At 43.3% G+C, this 20,436-nt stretch overlaps 1 protein-coding gene across 1 annotated transcript in view; it reads left to right on the top strand.

Annotated features, from left to right (window-relative positions):
- The first annotated feature begins 1,971 nt into the window (after positions 1 to 1,971).
- PSMD1 (proteasome 26S subunit, non-ATPase 1) overlaps positions 1,972 to 20,436 on the top strand; it is a 65,695-nt gene continuing 47,230 nt past the window's right edge. Inside the window, exons 1-13 of the mRNA XM_069974464.1 lie at positions 1,972 to 2,110; positions 6,473 to 6,516; positions 7,137 to 7,210; positions 8,782 to 8,951; positions 10,913 to 11,118; positions 11,253 to 11,396; positions 11,505 to 11,731; positions 14,789 to 14,849; positions 15,935 to 16,063; positions 17,256 to 17,344; positions 17,590 to 17,668; positions 18,087 to 18,260; positions 20,272 to 20,383. Coding sequence (XP_069830565.1) covers positions 2,095 to 2,110; positions 6,473 to 6,516; positions 7,137 to 7,210; positions 8,782 to 8,951; positions 10,913 to 11,118; positions 11,253 to 11,396; positions 11,505 to 11,731; positions 14,789 to 14,849; positions 15,935 to 16,063; positions 17,256 to 17,344; positions 17,590 to 17,668; positions 18,087 to 18,260; positions 20,272 to 20,383 — 1,525 coding nt within the window. The 5' untranslated portion in view covers positions 1,972 to 2,094. The remainder of the gene's footprint in view (positions 2,111 to 6,472; positions 6,517 to 7,136; positions 7,211 to 8,781; positions 8,952 to 10,912; positions 11,119 to 11,252; positions 11,397 to 11,504; positions 11,732 to 14,788; positions 14,850 to 15,934; positions 16,064 to 17,255; positions 17,345 to 17,589; positions 17,669 to 18,086; positions 18,261 to 20,271; positions 20,384 to 20,436) is intronic.

Here is a 20,436-nt window from a genome sequence, read left to right as displayed (position 1 = left end):
CACAATATAAAAAATGCCATTCAGTGACTCACAGGTCCAGCTACCCAGTAGCCAGTTAGTTGGCTGGAAATGGCCACCAGGCCTAGAGACTAAGCTCACCAAAGCCAGCTCAGAGGATGTCCCTGGCCTGGCATCTCCGCTGGCAAAGTGCAGTGATGACAAGACACTGTTGGTTTGCATGTTGTGCCACCAGGAAGGGGTAGAGCGCTAAGAAATTAGTAAAATAAGGTTAACAGAGGTTTAAATAAGTGACAACTGGGGTAATCGTTATATTGTTTAAAGTTAAATCGTTTTGTGTAATTGCATCCAATGATCGAAAAATCGTTCGTATGTCGTTGATCGGAATCTAAAGTTATCATTAATCGTTCGCCAATCATTCGCTGTAATTCCACATCCGTTCGCTCAGGTTCCGTACTTGGTCACTAATCGGTCAGTGTAATAGCGCATTGTTCATTGTTTTGCTGGGATCAGAAGGAATAAACGATCCTAGTAACGATTGTGACTAACGATTATCGTTCTGTGTAATATGGTGAACGATTTCAGGTTAACGATAAACAATCTAATTTGCGGTTGTTAATCGTTAAAAATCGATTTGTGTAATAGGACCCTAAGGGTGGGTTCACACTGCGTTTTTACAATCCGTTTAACGGATCCGTTTTTTTAACGGTCAAAAAAGCAGTGTCAACAGTACTTTATTGTGCGTCAAAAAAACGCATCCGTTTTTTTTTTATAATGGAAGTCAATGGAAAAACGGATCAAAAACGGATGCACACAAATGTATCTGTTTTTTGCAAACAACGGATCGGTTAAACGGATGCTGAAAACGCAGTGTGAACCTAGCCTAAGGCTTGTAGCGTTTTGGCGCTTGTCCTACCACCACCCTGGATTGGTAGCCATCAATCCTGTTGCCTCCCATTCGTACCAATCTTCCTCCTCTGCCAACTCCTCATGCTCTCAGCATAGCTGATGCATCACCAACCTTATCACAGCCGGGGATAAGTGACTACAGGCTGTTATGAAACCTGTAGGTGAATAGTTTGAGGGAGAAACCAGTCTGGACAATTAAATGGCCGGCGAGGGGGTGGTTATAAACCAGGAAGCGGACTTGGGCCGGGGGTACGGGGCGCCGCAATCCGGGACCCGGCGCTGGAACCGAGGAGGTAAGTCACCTGCGCCATTTATAACCCCCTTCCCGGCCATTGGTAAAAAATACCCCCGGACTGGAGTACCCCTTTAATGACTTCCTCATCCAGACAGATGGTGTATAGGTTTTTATGAGAAACTGTTCACAATAAAAATCAATTTATTGTAAAATGTCTCCCCCTAGTGGGTCTAAATGTTAATGTCAATTTTTTTTTTTTTTTTTTAAAGTTCTTTTTATTAATAAAAAAAAACAAAAAATCTTCCCATTGTAAAAGTTTTTACCCATTTTATAAATGAAACAAAAAATAAAATAAACATATTTGGTATTGCCGCATGCAGGACATACAGCAGCTAATAAGTGCTGGAAGACTGGAGATTTTTTAATAGAAGTAAATTAGAAATCTCTGGCACTCGCTGGGACCAGTTGATTTAAAAGAAAAAATATTGTGAATTACCCCTTTAATGGGTTAAACGGCCAAATTACATCATTGAGGAAACATAGGGAGATTTATCAAATATGGTGTATAGTGAAACTGGCTCAGTCGCCCCTAGCAACCAATCAGATTCCACCTTTCATTCCTCACAGACTCTTTGGAAAATGAAGGGTGCAATCTGATTGGTTGCTAGGGGCAACTGTGCCAATTCTACTGACACGGGCACAAAACACACCCTCCTATTGCTTTTTCCCTCAGGTTTAGCACTAGGAGGGTGTGTGGATCTGTGTACAGTGCAGGAGACCACACGGCACATGCGCACATCCAGCGAGTCACATGACTAGACATAGAGCGTCTTCTGACTGTAGCCATTTGGAGGACCAGAAAGATGCTGAGTCAATTCCGGTTCCGCTGTGACGTATGCAGTGCGCCGGAAGTAGCAGATTGATACAGCTCTGTGCCGGGAGCGGATCACCGGAATACCGAGGAACAGAGTAGAGCAAAGACACGGAGGACAATGATCACCTCGGCGGGTGAGTGTGCACATAGCGGGCGGAGGGCGGTGAGGAGAGACGGTCACCCGGTGAGGAGGCCGGGATCCGCTGACTCATTGTCCGGAGCGGCGGAGGCGGCATGTTCTGGGGATAGATGTGCGGCCGGGCGGTGTGAGGGGCCCCGGGGGCGGAGGAGGCGGGGTGTTCTGTCAGCGCTGCCGGGAGGAGGAGGAGGGGGAGCGGGCGGCACATGCTGAGTCACCCGGCAGGCCCGGCTCATTGTGTGCTGGAGGGGCCGCCATGGACGGGGTCCTATATACTCTATATACACTGTATACTCCTATATACTCTATATACTCCTATATACTCTATATACACTGTATACTCCTATATACTCTATATACACTGTATACTCCTATATACTCTATATACACTGTATACTCCTATATACTCTATATACACTGTATACTCCTATATACTCTATATACACTGTATACTCCTATATACTCTATATACACTGTATACTCCTATATACTCTATATACACTGTATACTCCTATATACACTGTATACTCCTATATACACTGTATACTCCTATATACACTGTATACTCCTATATACACTGTATACTCCTATATACTCCTATATACACTGTATACTCCTATATACACTGTATACTCCTATATACACTGTATACTCCTATATACACTGTATACTCCTATATACACTGTATACTCCTATATACACTGTATACTCCTATATACACTGTATACTCCTATATACACTGTATACTCCTATATACACTGTATACTCCTATATACACTGTATACTCCTATATACACTGTATACTCCTATATACACTGTATACTCCTATATACACTGTATACTCCTATATACACTGTATACTCCTATATACACTGTATACTCCTATATACACTGTATACTCCTATACACTCCTGTATACTCCTATACACTCCTGTATACTCCTATACACTCCTGTATACTCCTATACACTCCTGTATACTCCTATACACTCCTGTATACTCCTATACACTCCTGTATACTCCTATACACTCCTGTATACTCCTATACACTCCTGTATACTCCTATACACTCCTGTATACTCCTATACACTCCTGTATACTCCTATACACTCCTGTATACTCCTATACACTCCTGTATACTCCTATACACTCCTGTATACTCCTATATACACTGTATACTCCTATATACGGAGTATATGGGAGTATATGGGAGTATACAGTGTATACACTGTGTGCTCCTATATACTCTGTATACACTGTGTGCTCCTATATACTCTGTATACACTGTGTACGGTGTTTGCTGTATACTCTATATCACACGTGTCAAACTCAGGCCCTCCAGCTGTTACAAAACTATAATTCCCATCATGCCCCTGCAGCTAAAGCTTTGGCTGCCCCGGCATGATGGGAATTGTAGTTTTGCAACAGCTGGAGGGCCTGATTTGACACCCCTTCTCTATATACAGTGTATACGGTGTCTCCTGTATACAGTGTATATGGTGTCTCCTATATACACTGTGTACGGTGTCGCCTGTATACTCTATATGCAGTGTACTCGGTGTCTCCTATATACTCTATGTACAGTGTGTACGGTGTCGCCTATATACTCTATATGGAGTGTATACGATGTCTCCTGTATACAGTGTATACTGTGTCTCCTATATACTCTATAGACATTGTGTACGGTGTAAATCCACACTGCAAGCACAAAACCACCGTTCCTAACCATAAGAGAAGCCTCTCTAGGGCAGAGCACACTGACTGCTGATCTACCTCCATTATTCTCCTCCACTCTGATTGCTTTGTGTAAGATTACTTAAAGGGTTTGTCCAGAGGGAAAAAAATTCTTTTAAATCTATTGGTGTCAGATAGTTATACAGGTTTGTGATTTACTTCTATTTAAAAATTTCCAGTCTTCCATACATATCAGCTGCTGTATGTCCTGCAGGAAGTGGTGTATTCTCTCCAGTCTGACACAGTGCTCTCTGCTGCCACCTCTGTCCATGTCAGGAACTGTCCAGAGCAGGAGAGGTTTTCTATGGGGATTTGCTGTTGCTCTGGACAGTTCCTGACATGGACAGAGGTGGCAGCAGAGAGCACTGTGTCAGACTGAAGAGAATACACCACTTCCTGCAGGACATACAGCAGCTGATACGTACTGGACAACTTGAGATTTTTTTAATAGAATTACAAATCTCTGACACCAGTTAATTTGAAAGAATTTGTTTTTAGGTGAACAATCCTTTTAATACAAACCATTAATTAAATGATCCTATTGTTAAGTCCTATTTTGTGACAAAAAATTCAAATTTATTTAAAAAAATAAAGTAAAAAAATACCCTATATATTTACCACAAAATCAAGTTCTCACATAGTAATACTGACAGCTTCAAAAAACTTGTTGCTCCTGGGACAAGACTGAAAGAAACAAAAAAAGCTTCGTCCTTGAAGGGAACTTTTCCCAAGCCGCTGTTTTACAGGAATGGTCATTCTTAGTTTGGGAAGGAATGGGGCTCCGAGTGATTGGAGGTGGATCTGATGGCTTCTTAGTTGGTCTTCTCTCTGTTGGTCAGTGTCGGAGGAGTAAAGCCTTGAGAATCGCTCCAATGACTGATCAACGTCCCTGGCCAAAGTCACGGCATTGATCCCCCTGAAACCGCACACCTATTCAGAGTGAACTGTACAGTATTGGGTCTTAAAGGGGTATTCCAGAGAAACAATTTTATACTTGTAACTCTCCTTTAAATGACACTTTTCAGAAGTATCAATTGTACAAGCGATTTTTAACCCCTTCAGGCTAATTTTCATTTTTGCCTTTTCGTTTTTTCCCTCCACGTGTTTAAAAGGCCATAGCAGTTGTATTTTTTTTTAATTTGCAGAGGTTTTGTGTGTATGTTTAAAACTGTCTTGTTATCTATGTTCCTCAAGTTGTTACAATTACAACGAAATGTAACTTGTGTAACTTATTTTATTTGTTGGCTTTTAAAAACCTTTTTTTAAAAATAAATGTCCCTTAAAATCGCTCCATTCCCAGGCTTATAGCACTTTTATCCTTTGGTCTATGGGGCTGTGTCAGGTGTCATTTTTTGCGCCATGATCTGTACTTTCTATCGGTACCTTGATTGCTCATATGTGACTTTTCGATCGCTTTTTATTACAATTTTTCTGGAGTTGATGCCACCAAAAAATGCCCAATTTTGCACTTTTGCTCTAGACACCAGGGAAGGGGAAAACCTGCATTTTAAGTGCAGCTGTCAACTTTGACAGCTGCATTTAAAAGGCTAATTAGTGGGCACAGTGATCGGACCGCGCCCGCTAATTGCCGCGGTCCTGGGCTGCAGATAGCACCCGGGATTGCGGCGGTTTAGAGCGGGGTTGCTGTGCGACCCCTCTCTGAACCCCCCCACCCGCATGAGGACATACAGTTACACCCTCAAGGGGTTAAGAAATTCTGTAAAAGGTTTTATAAAGGGGAAATAGATGACTCTAACCTGCAGAAACCTTCCTCTTCCTCCTCAGCGCTAAGGGTCTTATAGGGGGCTATAGCCTCCACCTCGGTGGTGGTCCCGCACTGTAATTGGTGTAATCTTTGGCAAAGAGCACTGCCCCACCCCCACAGGGTCATCCAGCCCACCTGCTGTATTGTTTATCATTAGAAGGGGTGGGAAGATGTGGCGGTGCTCCGGAGCAGCTTTACCCCGACTAACAGCATAGGACCGGCACCGAGGAGGAAGGTAAGACACATGCCTTCCTCCTTAGTGTCCCCAGTATTACACAAAGTGATTTTTCGATGATTGACGATTAACCAACTCAAACGACCGCTATGGCGAACCTGAAATCGTTCACCCAATTACACGGAACGATGATCATTACTTATGATATTGTGTTCATCCTGTCGTCACCACTGCGTTTTCTGCTACTGCGAACGACCGAATGACGTCTTATAACATGCGAACAATTTGCAAACGATCAACAATAAAAATAGTTCCAAATTCGATCAAACTATCGTTGGTCATTTAATTGTTGTCTGCTATTAAACTTAACAATTATCGTTCAAATCTGAACGATTTAACAATTTTTTCGAACGATAATCGCTCCATGTAATACCACCCTTAGATGTGTCTAACCTGCTGATAGTTCCCCTTTAAGGGCCCGTTCACATTGAGTAAAACAGGTGGAATGCCCACCTGCTTCAGTGTCAGCTTGCGCCTCTCCGCTCAAAAAATTAACGTGGGATTTACTCAGTGTGAACATACCCTAAATGTAAAATGATTGCCCTGCTCTATCCCTTTAAAGCTGCCCTTTGTCTCCCCACCTCTGACATGTGACGTCATATCTATTGTCTTGTTCTCCCACAGCTGGTATCCTGTCCCTTCTGGATGAAGAGGAGCCTCAGCTTAAGGTTTGAAACCTTCTTCTATACTATCTGATATCTCCTACAGCGGCGATCGCCCAACCTGTTGCCCTCCAGTTGTTACAGAACGACAGATCCCACGAAGGCGAATTGTAGTTTGAACCTTTAGCTTTTTTATTAGTGTTGTGTGCTGGACATAGAATTGTTAGACATGTGTGATAGTGGGATGTATTATTAGTTACAGCTTGGGTGGTGTCAGCTTTTTGTAATTTACTTCTATTACAGAAATCTCCTGTACTTATCAGCTGCTATGTGCCCTGCCGGTAGTGGTGGATTTTCTCCAGTCAGACACAGTGCTCTCTGCTGCCACCTCTGTCTATGTCAGGAGCTTTCCAGATCATTAGCAAATCCATATAGAAAATGTTTCCTGCTCTCCAGACTAGAGAGAATACACCACTTCCTGCAGGACATACAGCTGCTGATAAGTACTGAAACACTTCAGATTTTTTATTAGAAGTAAATCACAAATCTCTGGAACTTTCTGGCACCAGTTGGTTTGAAAGAAAACATTTTTTGGTAAACAACCCCTTTAAGGGATGAGGGTGTGTATTTTGTATATACTGTGGTCATACATCTACCAACTCATCTCCAAATTGTCTTCACTTTAGGAATTTGCATTGCACAAGCTGAATGCAGTTGTGAACGATTTCTGGGCAGAGATATCTGAGTCGGTGGATAAAATGTAAGATTTGTTTGACTATTCTTTCTTTTTTGGATGATTTTCGGACACATGGGTTGCAGGTTATCTTCAGTCTCGGTATTTGAAGGTATCTACACTAATAAACATGGTTTAGTGATGTGCTCATGTGTCATACACACCAGATTACTATATGAGCTTGCCATAAAAATTCCCACTCAGCTGAGGATCCGTATGTTAATAGCAATAGGAAAAGAGACAAACCCTGTCACATGTCTTATCGGCTCCTTTTTACCAAGGGGAGTTTACCATCCCGATTATTTTAGTAAGAGAGCTCTGAGCTGCTAGATCACGCTCGTTTACTGGACCTATTAGACTGCCAATAATTGGGCAGCAAGGGCTGCATGGACATCGTTAGCGATGTCCATGCAGCCCTTGCCCAAACACCTTACCCCTTACCTCTCCCGGTCTTCTTTCCCGTGCTCTGCAGCTTCCAGCAACAGCGTCTGAGCGGCCTGTCAGCTGACAGGCAGCTCAGCCAATCGTAGGCCGCTCAGACGCAGCAGCAGCCGGCACCAGGAAGCTGCAGAGCACGGTAAAGAAGACCGGGAGCAGGGAGAGGTAAGGTGTCAGGAGTTTGGGGAATCATCAGCTGTCGGCCGCCATCACTATTATACATAGCGATGCTTGGTCGGCACCCAACGATTTTAGGTCTAGACCTAAACCAATCATCAGCTGGTGATCATTGTCTCTATCACACGGAGCGTTAATCTGCCAAATCAGTCCGATTGAGTTGATTATCGCTCCGTGTAATAGGGCCTTAAGGACCGTGTTACAAGGCCTGATCTACAGGAGGAAGCGAGTGCCGACCTGTGAGGGGAGCGCTTGCTTGCTCCTTGTTTCCCGCTCACTGTCTATTACAACCACAAACATAAAGGGAGATTGGGGGAGGCTGCAGGAGGGACTGAGTGGTGGTCTTCTGCTGTCACTCCTACTACACAGAGCGGCGGCCAGCAGACTGTCTTTATCATCATGGTGTATTCAGAACGTTCTAAGGCTGTGAATTTCACGCTGCGGATCCGGTACGTGTGAAGAAACCCTAAAAGAGAATGATCCGCTGACATTGTGCAACATGGGCTACTATACAAAACTGTTTTCAGCCAGAACGGACGGTAATTGGCCAAATATGGCTGATCATTTACCCCTTACCTTGTGGATGGGAGATAAGTTGGAGAGCTGGAATACCCATTTATTAATGTGAAAGTTTTTTGCGTCAGTGTTCTTTAGGCCCCGTTCCCACTGAGCAAAGGAATTGTCCGCCGCGGAATGCTGTTAGCCTCCCGCTCATAATGGGAGTCTATGGTAGGCGCGCGCTCCTGCTCTGTACGCGCTGAAGAATGAACATGTTCATTCTTCAGCGCATACAGAGCAGGAGAGCGCGCCTCCCATAGACTCCCATTTTGAGCGGGAGGCCTACGGCATTCCGCGGCGGAGAATTCCATCGCGGAATTCCGCTACCTTTGCTCAGTGGGAACGGGGCCTTAGACTAAACCCCACAATATGGCTTCTTCCTTTGATATTCGGTAAGGTTTGTTTTCTGGCTGTTTATTCCGCAGTGAGGTGCTCTATGAAGATGAGACCTTCAGAAGCCGTCAGTTTGCTGCCCTTGTGGCCTCCAAAGTGTTTTACCACCTGGGGGCTTTTGAAGAGTCCCTGAACTACGCTCTGGGCGCTGGGGATCTGTTTAACGTGAACGATAACTCTGAATATGTGGAGACTATTATAGGTGAGTTGACATTGTTAAGCTGTTGGTTTTTTAGGTTTATCTCATCTTGTTACATGCAGTATTTTCATATCCTGTAGCAGCGTAATACAGTGTAGTGGTAATGTACCATTTTTATCCAGTGAAATATAGGGGCTAAAAAAAAAAAAAAGGTTGGTTTGTAGGCAGATGCTCAATTTATAGAGGATATTGGAGAAGGCGAAGAGAAAAAAATGGAGTTGTAGTTATGGTAGTTGTCTGTTTTATGCAAAAATGTTTTGTGCATCCGTTTTTCCATTGAATTCCATTATAAAGAAAGGATCAAATAACAGATCAAAATGCATCCATTTTTTTTGCGTACACAAAATGTGGTCCACCACCCTTTTGTGTACATTAAAAAAAGTTGGATTTGAAAAATGCAGTGTGAACCTAGCATTATCCTCATGCACGTAGCTATTTGTACATTCTTCTTTTTATCAGGACATTTTCACCAACTTTGATGAGTTAATCCATTGTAGACAATAAACATCTTATTTTCTGGTTTGTTGAGTTGTTTTACTTCTGATCACATTGAGCATATGTGCATTGATTCATAGATCTGTGACGTCCAGAAATGCAGTTGGGTAAAATAACGAACATTTTAAAGCTGGTCTTGTATACACACACTCTTCTTTTTGGCTTTGGTCATATGACAGGCAATCTGGGTTATCAGTTACAGCTCTGTGTAGCCATAGCCTATTTATGGGCTGGAATGCCCCTACGTGAACGGCCGGTCTCTGCCAAGATCATCCCGGCCGGTACTGCAGTACTAGATGATCTTTCTGGCCGCAGAGTTCTGATGCCGGCGCATCAGCGCGCGCTCGCATCGGGACGTCACACAGCAAACAATGAAGTGTAAACTGACAGGTCTTTCTGGGGCCAAAATTCACTGAATTGCGGCCGCAGAACTGACGTCAGTTCTTTGCGGGTCCGTATGGGATCCCGGACGGAGTGTATACGCTCCGGCCTGGATCCCATAGAACAATAGGCAGTGTTCCACCCCGCACAAAGTACAGCCGTTGTTGCCAATGGCACCAACGGCCGTACTTTTACGTAGTGTGAACATAGCCAAAGGGTGCGTTCACACGTACAGGATCTGCAGCAGATTTGAAGCTGCAGATTCAAAGCAAATCAATTCTGGGCCATCAAATCTGCTACGGATCCTGTATGTGTGAATGCACCCTTAGGGTAGATTCACACTACCAAGCTTGCAGCGGATTTCACTATGCACGTTAGGCAGTGAAATATGCTGCGATGCTCTGTACTGTTATGGCCTATGGTTCTGCATTCAGAATGTAGTCACTGCCTTGAACAGATCATGCTTACCTGCCTGCGCTCCCGCCTCCTTCTCCAGCTCTCGGGTCACTGATGGCCTGCTCAGCCATCAGTGGCTGTGGCGGAACATCATTTTGATTGGCTGAGCAGGCTGTCAGTGAGCCGGAGAAGAAGACAGGCGGTTGATCTGTTTGAAAGCGGTTGTTCATAAAGTGCCAGACATTTGTAATTTACTTCTATTAAGAAATCATCAGTCTTCCAGTACTTATCAGCTGCCATATGTCCTGCAGGAAATGGTGTATTCTCACCAGTCTGACACAGTGCTTTCTTCGCTGCCACCTCTGTCCATGTCAGGAACTGTTCAGAGCAGCAGCAAATCCCCTTAGATAACCTCTCCTGCTCTCTCGCTGGAAATAATTCACCACTTCCTGCAGGACATACAGTAGCTGATAAGTACTGGAAGACTGGAGATTTTTTTTAAATGGAAGTACAGCAAGGTTTTATTAGACAAAAAAGCCTTTATTAGAGTTTCTTAAAATAACTTGTACTCCTGATTTCTGTAAAAAATATTCAATGACAGATACACTTTCAAATAAGCATCTGTATTCTGCTTGTTGCAATAGGTAAGATTGCCAGCTGCAGAGTATTAATATTATTATTATTTTGTCTAGCCAAATGCATTGACCATTACACCAAGCAGTGTGTAGAAAATGCCGAGCTCCCAGAGGGTGAGAAGAAGCCGGTGGACGAGCGCTTAGAGGGGATTGTAAATAAGATGTTCCAGCGCTGCCTAGATGACCACAAATACAAGCAGGCAATAGGGATCGCTCTAGAGACTCGACGCTTAGATGTTTTCCAGAAAACCATTTTAGAATCGGTGAGATCCATAGTTCTTCTTATCACTCTTTAGATTTTTTTTTTTTTTTTTATTACTGTATTTTTGTTTGTGCCTTAAGGCGATTTAAAAAAAAAAAAAATTAAATTTTTTATTTTTAATTTTTTGTGTTTTAGAATGATGTCCCCGGGATGTTAGCCTACAGTTTAAAGGTCTGCATGTCCTTAATGCAAAACAAGCAGTTTAGAAATAAAGTTCTTCGTGTCTTGGTCAAAATTTACATGAACTTGGAGAAACCCGACTTCATCAATGTGTGCCAGGTAACCTCAGTCTCCTGTTCATAATATAACTTACTGCTGGAATAAAGAGAATATTTTGCTAGTGCAACTTCCTTCATTTATATCCTTTTTTTTTTTTCCTGTCCACAGTGCCTGATATTCTTGGATGACCCACAAGCAGTCAGTGACATTTTAGAGAAGTTGGTGAAGGAGGATAATTTGCTCATGGCATATCAGATATGCTTTGACTTGTATGAGAGTGCCAGCCAGCAGTTCCTCTCTTCTGTCATCCAAAACCTTCGGACTGTTGGTGCCCCCATTCCATCAGTTCCAGGATCAACAAACACTGGTACAGTACCAGGAACTCCAAAAGACAGGTAGGTTTTACGGTTTGCTTGTTTCAGGCCAAACAGATATCCATATCGGATTTAAAGTGTTGGTCAGATACCTTTTTTATTTTGCTATTTATTAGAGAGGTCCCATGACATTTAAAAAAGCAGAAAGGCTAAGCTGTGTGAAAACATATTAAACAAAGTATACTTGCCTATCCTTGTGCCATTCCACACCGCTCATATATCCAGCTGACAGAAGCCTCCCTCCTGCAGCTTTTCCAGCTGCAATGTTACATACCTGGCTGAGCCATGCCCGTTTACCAAGTCGGTGACTGTGATGGGGCTGTGACTTTGCAGCTGGAAATGCTGGGTATGTGGCGTACCCGGTTTCCAGCCGAATATAATAGCCAGCGGCTTTCAGCAAGACCTGGAAGCGGAGCAAAGGAGGCACCAGGGCTGTGGAGTCGGTAAGCCGCAGCTCCAACTCCGACTCCTGAATTTTATCAGGTCTGACTCCTGCTCCTTGATAAATGGTCGGTCATATACTAGTGGAGTTATATATATCACACTGGCTCAGCAGCTTCTCCCTAATGTCCTACATGATCCTGGGGCAATTTCTGAGGGAATAAGGAAAGATATAAAGCAGCTTCTCCTATGTGTGCAGTGGATGCAGCCAGTCTCCAGCCTCCATGTCCTGAACTACTCACAACTAGACTAGATGGAGCAGGTGGTCTTTTCCTGCTGACAATCTTCTATGTTTCTAGCTAAATATTCACCATACACACAGAAACGCTGCTAACAATGCCAGATCCCTGTAATATAGAGGTCACACATAGTGATGTAGAGAGGGGTCACACACAGTGATGTAGAGAGGGGTCACACATAGTGATGTAGAGAGGGGTCACACATAGTGATGTAGAGAGGGGTCACACATAGTGATGTAGAGAGGGGTCACACATAGTGATGTAGAGAGGGGTCACACATAGTGATGTAGAGAGGGGTCACACATAGTGATGTAGAGAGGGGTCACACATAGTGATGTAGAGAGGGGTCACACATAGTGATGTAGAGAGGGGTCACACATAGTGATGTAGAGAGGGGTCACACATAGTGATGTAGAGAGGGGTCACACATAGTGATGTAGAGAGGGGTCACACATAGTGATGTAGAGAGGGGTCACACATAGTGATGTAGAGAGGGGTCACACAGTGATGTAGAGAGGGGCTCACGCATAGTCACTGTGGGGGGCACGCAATAGCACACACACACAGCTTGCTGCAGCCATAGCACACACACACACACACACATCCACATAGCCTGTTGCAGCTATAGCACACACACACACCCGAATAGCCTGCTGCTGCCATAGCGCGTGCGCACACACGGCCACACGCAAACACCCCCCCCCCCCCCCCCCCCCACACACACACACACACACACACACACACACACACACACACTGGGCTTTCTGCAGCCATAGTGCACACATACACAGCTTGCTGCAGTCATAACACACACACACACACTGCCTGCTGCCGCCATAGCACGCGCACGCACGCACACACACACACAGCCTGCTGCCGTCATAGCACACACAGCGTACTGCAGCCATAGTGCACACATACACAGCTTGCTGCAGTCATAACACACACACACACAGCCTGCTGCTGCCATAGTGCGCGCACACACACACACACACACACAGCCTGCTGCCGTCATAGCACACACAGCGTACTGCAGCCATAGCGTGCGCAAACACACACACACACACACAGCTGCAGCCATAGAGCACTAAAGAAAAACACACACATCTTCTTCCAGAGAGAAAACACCACTTTGAGGACAGAGGTTACTACTACACTACATATGTCTTCTCCTCCTCCTCTATATTACACAGGATATCTCCAGATTACACTGCTGCTCATATACAGTCATCCAGCATCCAGGAAGAGACCAGCACAGATCTCCCCCCACACAATGGACTCTTCCAGCTCAGAAACAAACTGCCAAATAGTTACAGACAACTTTCCCCCGACCACCCTTATCTAATAGGGCCAGTGTCCTATTACTGACATATTCCCCGACCACCCTTATGTAATAGAGCCAGTGTTCTATTACTGACGTATTCCCTGACCACCCTTATGTAATAGGGCCAGTTTCCTATTAGAATGTTGCTCATAATATATATTCATTAACAAAACTTGTAAAATTCATATCAAAATTCAATTCTACATTTTCTAAAGATTTTTTTAAAGCTGGAGTCGGTACATTTTTTTCCCGACTCCAGCCAAAACTAGCTCCAACTCCGACTCTGACTCCACAGCCCTGGGAGGCACGCAGACTAGTAAGTATATTTTGTTTATTAAAGAGACTTTGTCATTAGATTTAGGTTATCCTATCTCAGGGTAGCATAAACTAGTGATAGAGGAACTTACATTGTTCTGTGTAGCCGATCCAGAGATCTCCTCCTGAATAACATGGACAATAAGTAGTCCTCTTCGTGTGCATGAGCCCAGTAGTCCTGGATATCCATTAGAAGCAGAAAACTCCGCCCACCAGCTGCTGATTGGCAGTTATCTATCCATGCTGTATATAGGCAGTCAACTGTCAATCAGCAGCTGGAGGGCGGGAGCAGGGGTGTGGCAAGAGTCCTATTCTCCTGCATATTAGGAGAACGCTGAACAGAATGATGTAAGTAATACACTGATCTATTCAGCATTTCTGTCACTAGTTTATGCTGCCCTCATTTAAGGCGGCATAAACCTGGTGAAAGATTCCCTTTAAGTTCCTGCACCCTCTTACCTGTCTGCCCATTTTTATTTTCATGGGACTTCCTTTAAGTCCATAATTTGATTTTTGTTAATTAAGCCGGTAATTAAGTTGAACCTGTCAGATGCAATTCACTTTCCAAATTGCTGACACTGCTAGATAGCTGGTGAGCCAGAGGAAGTGTTGTGATTTGAAACGACTGTTTGTAACTCCTGTTTTTTGCCCCGCTGTTGGGCCTTAATAAAGCATCTGACACATTCACTTTACAGAAGTATGAATAGGATTAAATCTTACTGTGTATTTTTTTTTTTTTTTTTTTGTTTCATCTTGCAGTGAACCAATGGAAACAGAGGAGAAACCCACAAGCACAACTGGTGGCAAATCAACAGACGCAGTTAGTTTGTTCATATTATCTATCTTGGTTGATTTGCACTTGCAAATTGGTCCCATAGAGTGTTTGTGATTTTCAAAAAATAGTTTTTAATTTTTAAAAAGTAATCAATTAAAATCCCTCTGTTGTAACCCCTATAATCACTTTTAGTTTTCCGTCAATGGGGCTGTATTTTCTTATCCAAATAGTAGCTACTGAAAATCCAGAGAGTATAGGCGACATGTACCCATACCCTAAGGGTGGTATCACGCAACATTTAAAATATAGTTTTTGAGCCAAAACGGGAAGTGGAATAATCCTTACACATTAGCCATGCAACTATATACTCAGACAGCGGGGGCTTGGCTGCTATGTGTAGCAGAACCCTGGAGCTAATGGCTGACACCAGCGATCCCACTGGTGGCAGTCATTTAACTCTTTTAATAGTGTGATGTAATGCTATATCAGTGGTCAGATTTCTAATACTAACCTATGCAATGCTAATGAAAAGTAGGGAGACTTAAGTGTACAATATTTTTTCTTTCTTTTTTTCCTTAATTTTTTACACTTAAGCCCCCCTACTTTTCATTAGCATTGAATAGGTTAGTATCAGAAATCTTACCACTGATATAACATTACACACTATTGAAAGAGTTAAATCACTGCCACCAGTGGGATGGCTGGTGTCAGCCATTAGCTCTGGGGTTCAGCTACACATAGCAGCCAAGCCCCCGCTGTCTGAGTATATAGTTGTATGGCTGATGTGTAAGGATTATTCCACTTCCTGTTGTGGTTCAATAACCATATCTAAAATGCTGTGTGATACCATCCTTAGGGTATGGGTGCATGTCTCCTATACTCACTGGATTTTCAGTAGCTACTATTTGGATGAGATTTTAATAAATGTTAGCCACACACTGCAGAATTAATCGGGGGGGGGGGGGGGGGGGGGGGACATTGACTAGTGTGCAGATTTTAAATGGGATGTCTGAGAAGCAGGCTATGTGGAAATTGTTAGGATGTACTTATTGCCAGCCCGTAATGTTTGCTATGTCTTACAGTTCACTTGCCTTATATTTAAAAAAAAAATTTTTTATAATTTTCTTCAGAGTCCAGAACCAAAAGACCAGATTTCAAAAATGATAAAAATCCTCAGTGGGGAGATGGCCATAGAGCTGCACTTACAGTTTTTGATACGGAATAACAATACAGACTTGATGATCTTAAAGAACACTAAGGTTTGCGATACTATTTACTGTTATGTTTTACTGCTTTACTAATTTCTCAGCATGATAGAAAGGTTAAGGGGGATGGCCACTTTATAGTAAAATAGTTCTGTGTACAGTGTTGCTCCGCACTTACTGACAATTGCTCCCTTATGTGCCTTGCAGGGCTGAAATCAGACACCCCTCCTCCAGGCTGCGCAGTCCTGGTCTGAATGGAATATCAGTATAGAGATGGCTGAACATGGAGGAGCGTGTGACTGCTGTATGCAGTGTTAACAATGATAAGCCTGCCCCAGTGTTTATTATAATGCATATTATCATTAGAATAAACATTATAGTAGGTTGAGCAGCCTGTGTCAGGAGCGCTGCAGCCGTCTCTCAGTGAAGCAGAGCGAGCAGGGAATGATAGTTATCCCCACTCACCTGCTTCACACGTGCTGGGGCTGCAGCGCTCCTGACACAGGCTGCTTAATGTACTGTGATGTCTATTCTAATGCTAATATACATTACAATGCAGGAAAAGAATAGCACATCTCCAAGTAAGCATCGGGGCAGTAGCCTACTAGATATGATTATATGTATAGAATACTTTTTCTTACTCGCCCACCTGCTATTTCCTTAATTATGTTAGTCTTTAAAGGGGTATACCACTCACATATAACTTTTTATGGTGCAACTAACAATTCCTTCCATACTTATTATCTTTCCAGTCTCCTTCTCTCAGTTCTGAGCTGCTGCTTTCTGCTGAAGACACAAAAATCAGTATGTGAGCTTTTCTCTCCTCCTCCCCCCCCTCCCTTCTGACATGGCTGAAGACCCTGGCAGGTTTTATCTGCAATATTGTAGCTTTGTAGCATTGCAATGCTGGGAGGGTTATTCTGAGGTCAAGTTGCTAATGAACTCACTGTAATTAATCCTTCCAGCATTACAAAGAAGCTACCATGTTGCAGATAAAGCCTGTCAGGAACGTGTTCACATCAGCTGTCTCAGAAGGGAGGGGGGAAGAGGAGGAGACAGAGACAGAGGCTCGCACACACACTTGTGTTTTCAGCAGAAACTGGGGGAAAGAGACTGAATAGATAATAACAAGTATGGAAGTAATTGTTTGTCTCACCATAGACAGCAACATATCAAAAGTTATGTTTAAGTGGAATACCCCTTTAAGAGTTTTGCATATACCAAAACAATGTGCTTCTTATTTTAGGATGCAGTGAGGAATTCTGTGTGTCATACAGCTACTGTAATAGCTAATTCTTTCATGCACTGCGGCACCACCAGTGATCAGTTCCTCAGGTAAGGAATTATCCAATTTTTTTATTGTTTTTTTTTTTTTTTTTTTGCTGACACTTTTTGCTAAATCCATGCTTATTCACTGATAGACAATAAGTTCTCTACTGGAGTGAAATCCTTCCCCTTGTAGATTACATTAGCACTGATCTATTCTAGCTTTATTAGTTTTTAACCATTTAAAAAGATTTTGCCTTTGCTAGAGTTGTATTTGGTAAATAAACTTTTTTTTTTTAATTCTTTGACCTCAGAGATAATCTAGAATGGCTGGCGAGAGCTACGAATTGGGCAAAGTTCACTGCAACAGCGAGTTTAGGAGTTATTCACAAGGTAAGTAACTCAAAGGCTTTGAAAGGTATAGGCGATGTTCCCACACTGTATTTTGGTCAGTATTTTGCAAACAGAACCAGGAGTGGGCCTAAATCACAGAAATGTTCTCTCACTCTTGAAATTAAGTGGATGGCCGCCATTTAATGGCAAATAACGGCCTGGATTTAAAATAACTACAATTATTTGACGTTAAATGGCGGCCATCAACTAAATTTCAGCAGTGTGTGAACATAGCCGTTCTGTGTTTTCAGCCCACTTATGGTTCTGGTTGCAAAATACTGAGCAAAAATGCTGTGTGGGCACATAGCCTATATTTAGGTAGCCTAGTAGACAAGTCCTGTTTTTTTTTTTTTTTGTTCTTGTTCAAATATAAAATATAACTAATTGTTTTGCTTTTTTCACTATTCTCCCCACACAGGGCCATGAGAAGGAGGCTTTGCAGCTTATGGCTACTTATTTGCCTAAGGACACTTCCCCCGGCTCTGCTTACCAGGAAGGAGGGGGCCTGTATGCTCTGGGACTTATTCATGCAAACCATGGTGGTGATATCATAGATTACCTGCTCAACCAGCTGAAGAATGCCAGCAATGATGTAAGATTTCTGTATGCGATTGATAGGTCTGCTGGGAACTGTTTTGATGGGTCATAAAAGCCATGCGGTAAATGTGCTTGAAAGGAATTGAAAACAAAGGGCATCTGCCAAAGCTATACTGTTATTGTTTAATGGGCTGTCCCTTTCTAACTACCCCTTTCCATATGCCTTAGTAGGGCATGTGAGTGTCATTAAAGGCGGTACCTCCTCTGTAGGGGTGCGTTCACACATTCTCCAGAACACTGTCCACTAGCATAGATGGTGTTCTGCGGAGTGGCTCTCAGAGCTCTCCGCATCATGATAATTTATTAAATACTACTTGAAAGTTCTTGCTGGTGTACTGACACAGCCGCATAACTGTATCTACAAGTGGCGCTACTGGATAGGGCACATGCAGGACTTCAGTCCACCAAGGATTTCACTTTTGCAAGGATACAACAGCTGTCACAACTATCTATAAGGGGAAAGCTTCATTAAAGGTACTTGAAGCACATATGATTAAAGTGTAACTGTCATAACTTTCAACGTCTAAATCAACAGTAGATGTGTTATAAACCATGTGTGCAATGTACACTCCTTTTTTCATGCTGTAAAACTAAGCTATACCAGAAATCCAGGTCCAGTCTCCTGAAGGCAGCTATATTACAGCTATACTTACTGTATCCAGGTCCAGTCTCCTGAAGGCAGCTATATTACAGCTATACTTACTGTATCCAGGTCCAGTCTCCTGAAGGCTGCTATATACCAGCTATACTTACTGTATCCAGATCCAGTCTCCTGAAGACAGCTATATAACAGCTATACTTACTGTATCCAGGTCCAGTCTCCTGAAGGCAGCTATATAACAGCTATACTTACTGTATCCATGTCCAGTCTCCTGAAGGCAGCTATATAACAGCTATACTTACTGTATCCAGATCCAGTCTCCTGAAGGCCGCTATATAACAGCTATACTTACTGTATCCAGGTCCAGTCTCCTGAAGGCTGCTGTATAACAGCTATACTTACTGTATCCAGGTCCAGTCTCCTGAAGGCAGCTATATAGCAGCTATACTTACTGTATCCAGGTCCAGTCTCCTGAAGGCAGATATATAACAGCTATACTTACTGTATCCAGGTCCAGTCTCCTGAAGGCTGCTGTATAACAGCTATACTTACTGTATCCAGGTCCAGTCTCCTGAAGGCTGCTGTATAACAGCTATACTTACTGTATCCAGGTCCAATCTCCTGAAGGCAGATATATAACAGCTATACTTACTGTATCCAGGTCCAGTCTCCTGAAGGCAGCTATACTTACTGTATCCAGGTCCAGTCTCCTGAAGGCAGCTATACTTACTGTATCCAGGTCCAGTCTCCTGAAGGCAGCTATACTTACTGTATCCAGGTCCAGTCTCCTGAAGGCAGCTATACTTACTGTATCCAGGTCCAGTCTCCTGAAGGCCACCATATAACAGCTATACTTAATGTATGCAGGCCCAGTCTCCTGAAGCTTTTTATTTGAAAAAATAATAAGTTGGTTGAAAAAAAGAGACTAAACACATGAAGCCTTGGCCAGTACAGAGAGTCACGCCTCAATGTATCCATCAATCAAATGACTGCGTCTAACCTGCTGATATATGCCTATTGCTTCGGAGTGTCTTACCGTCTTCCTCGGCACTGTTCTTGTGCCGTTAGTTGTTCGTTTGCTTCATGGTCTGGTGAGACCGATAGGAGCCCTGCCTGCCCCCATAGCGCCGATCTGGCAGGGGCAGATTGGCGCTGTAGGAGTGGGCAGTGCTCCTAACAGTCTCACCGGACCATGGAGCAAACACATGACTAACTGCACCGGAACAGTGCCGAGGAAGACATACCTTCCTCCTCTACGCCTCTTGTGCAATAGGGACATATTAGCAGATTAAAATTGTCCAACCTGCTGATAGTTCCCCTTTAAATCGCAGTATAGTGACTTATTACGTTTTTTGTTACCATAGATAATGTCCTTTCTCTTATCTTTATCTCCATCTTTTACCAGATTGTGCGGCATGGTGGGTGCTTAGGTTTAGGTTTGGCTGCAATGGGAACAGCACGTCAAGATGTTTATGACCTCCTAAAAACCAATCTGTACCAGGATGATGCTGTGACAGGTGGGCAAAGTTATTTTTCCCATTTAACCTATTCAATGCCTATTAGTCTTTTT

The sequence above is a fragment of the Dendropsophus ebraccatus genome, chromosome 6 (assembly GCF_027789765.1).
Source record: "Dendropsophus ebraccatus isolate aDenEbr1 chromosome 6, aDenEbr1.pat, whole genome shotgun sequence".
Lineage (NCBI taxonomy): Eukaryota > Metazoa > Chordata > Amphibia > Anura > Hylidae > Dendropsophus > Dendropsophus ebraccatus.
Note: the sequence above shows the minus strand (reverse complement) of the source record. Positions and strands in the feature narration are given on the sequence as shown.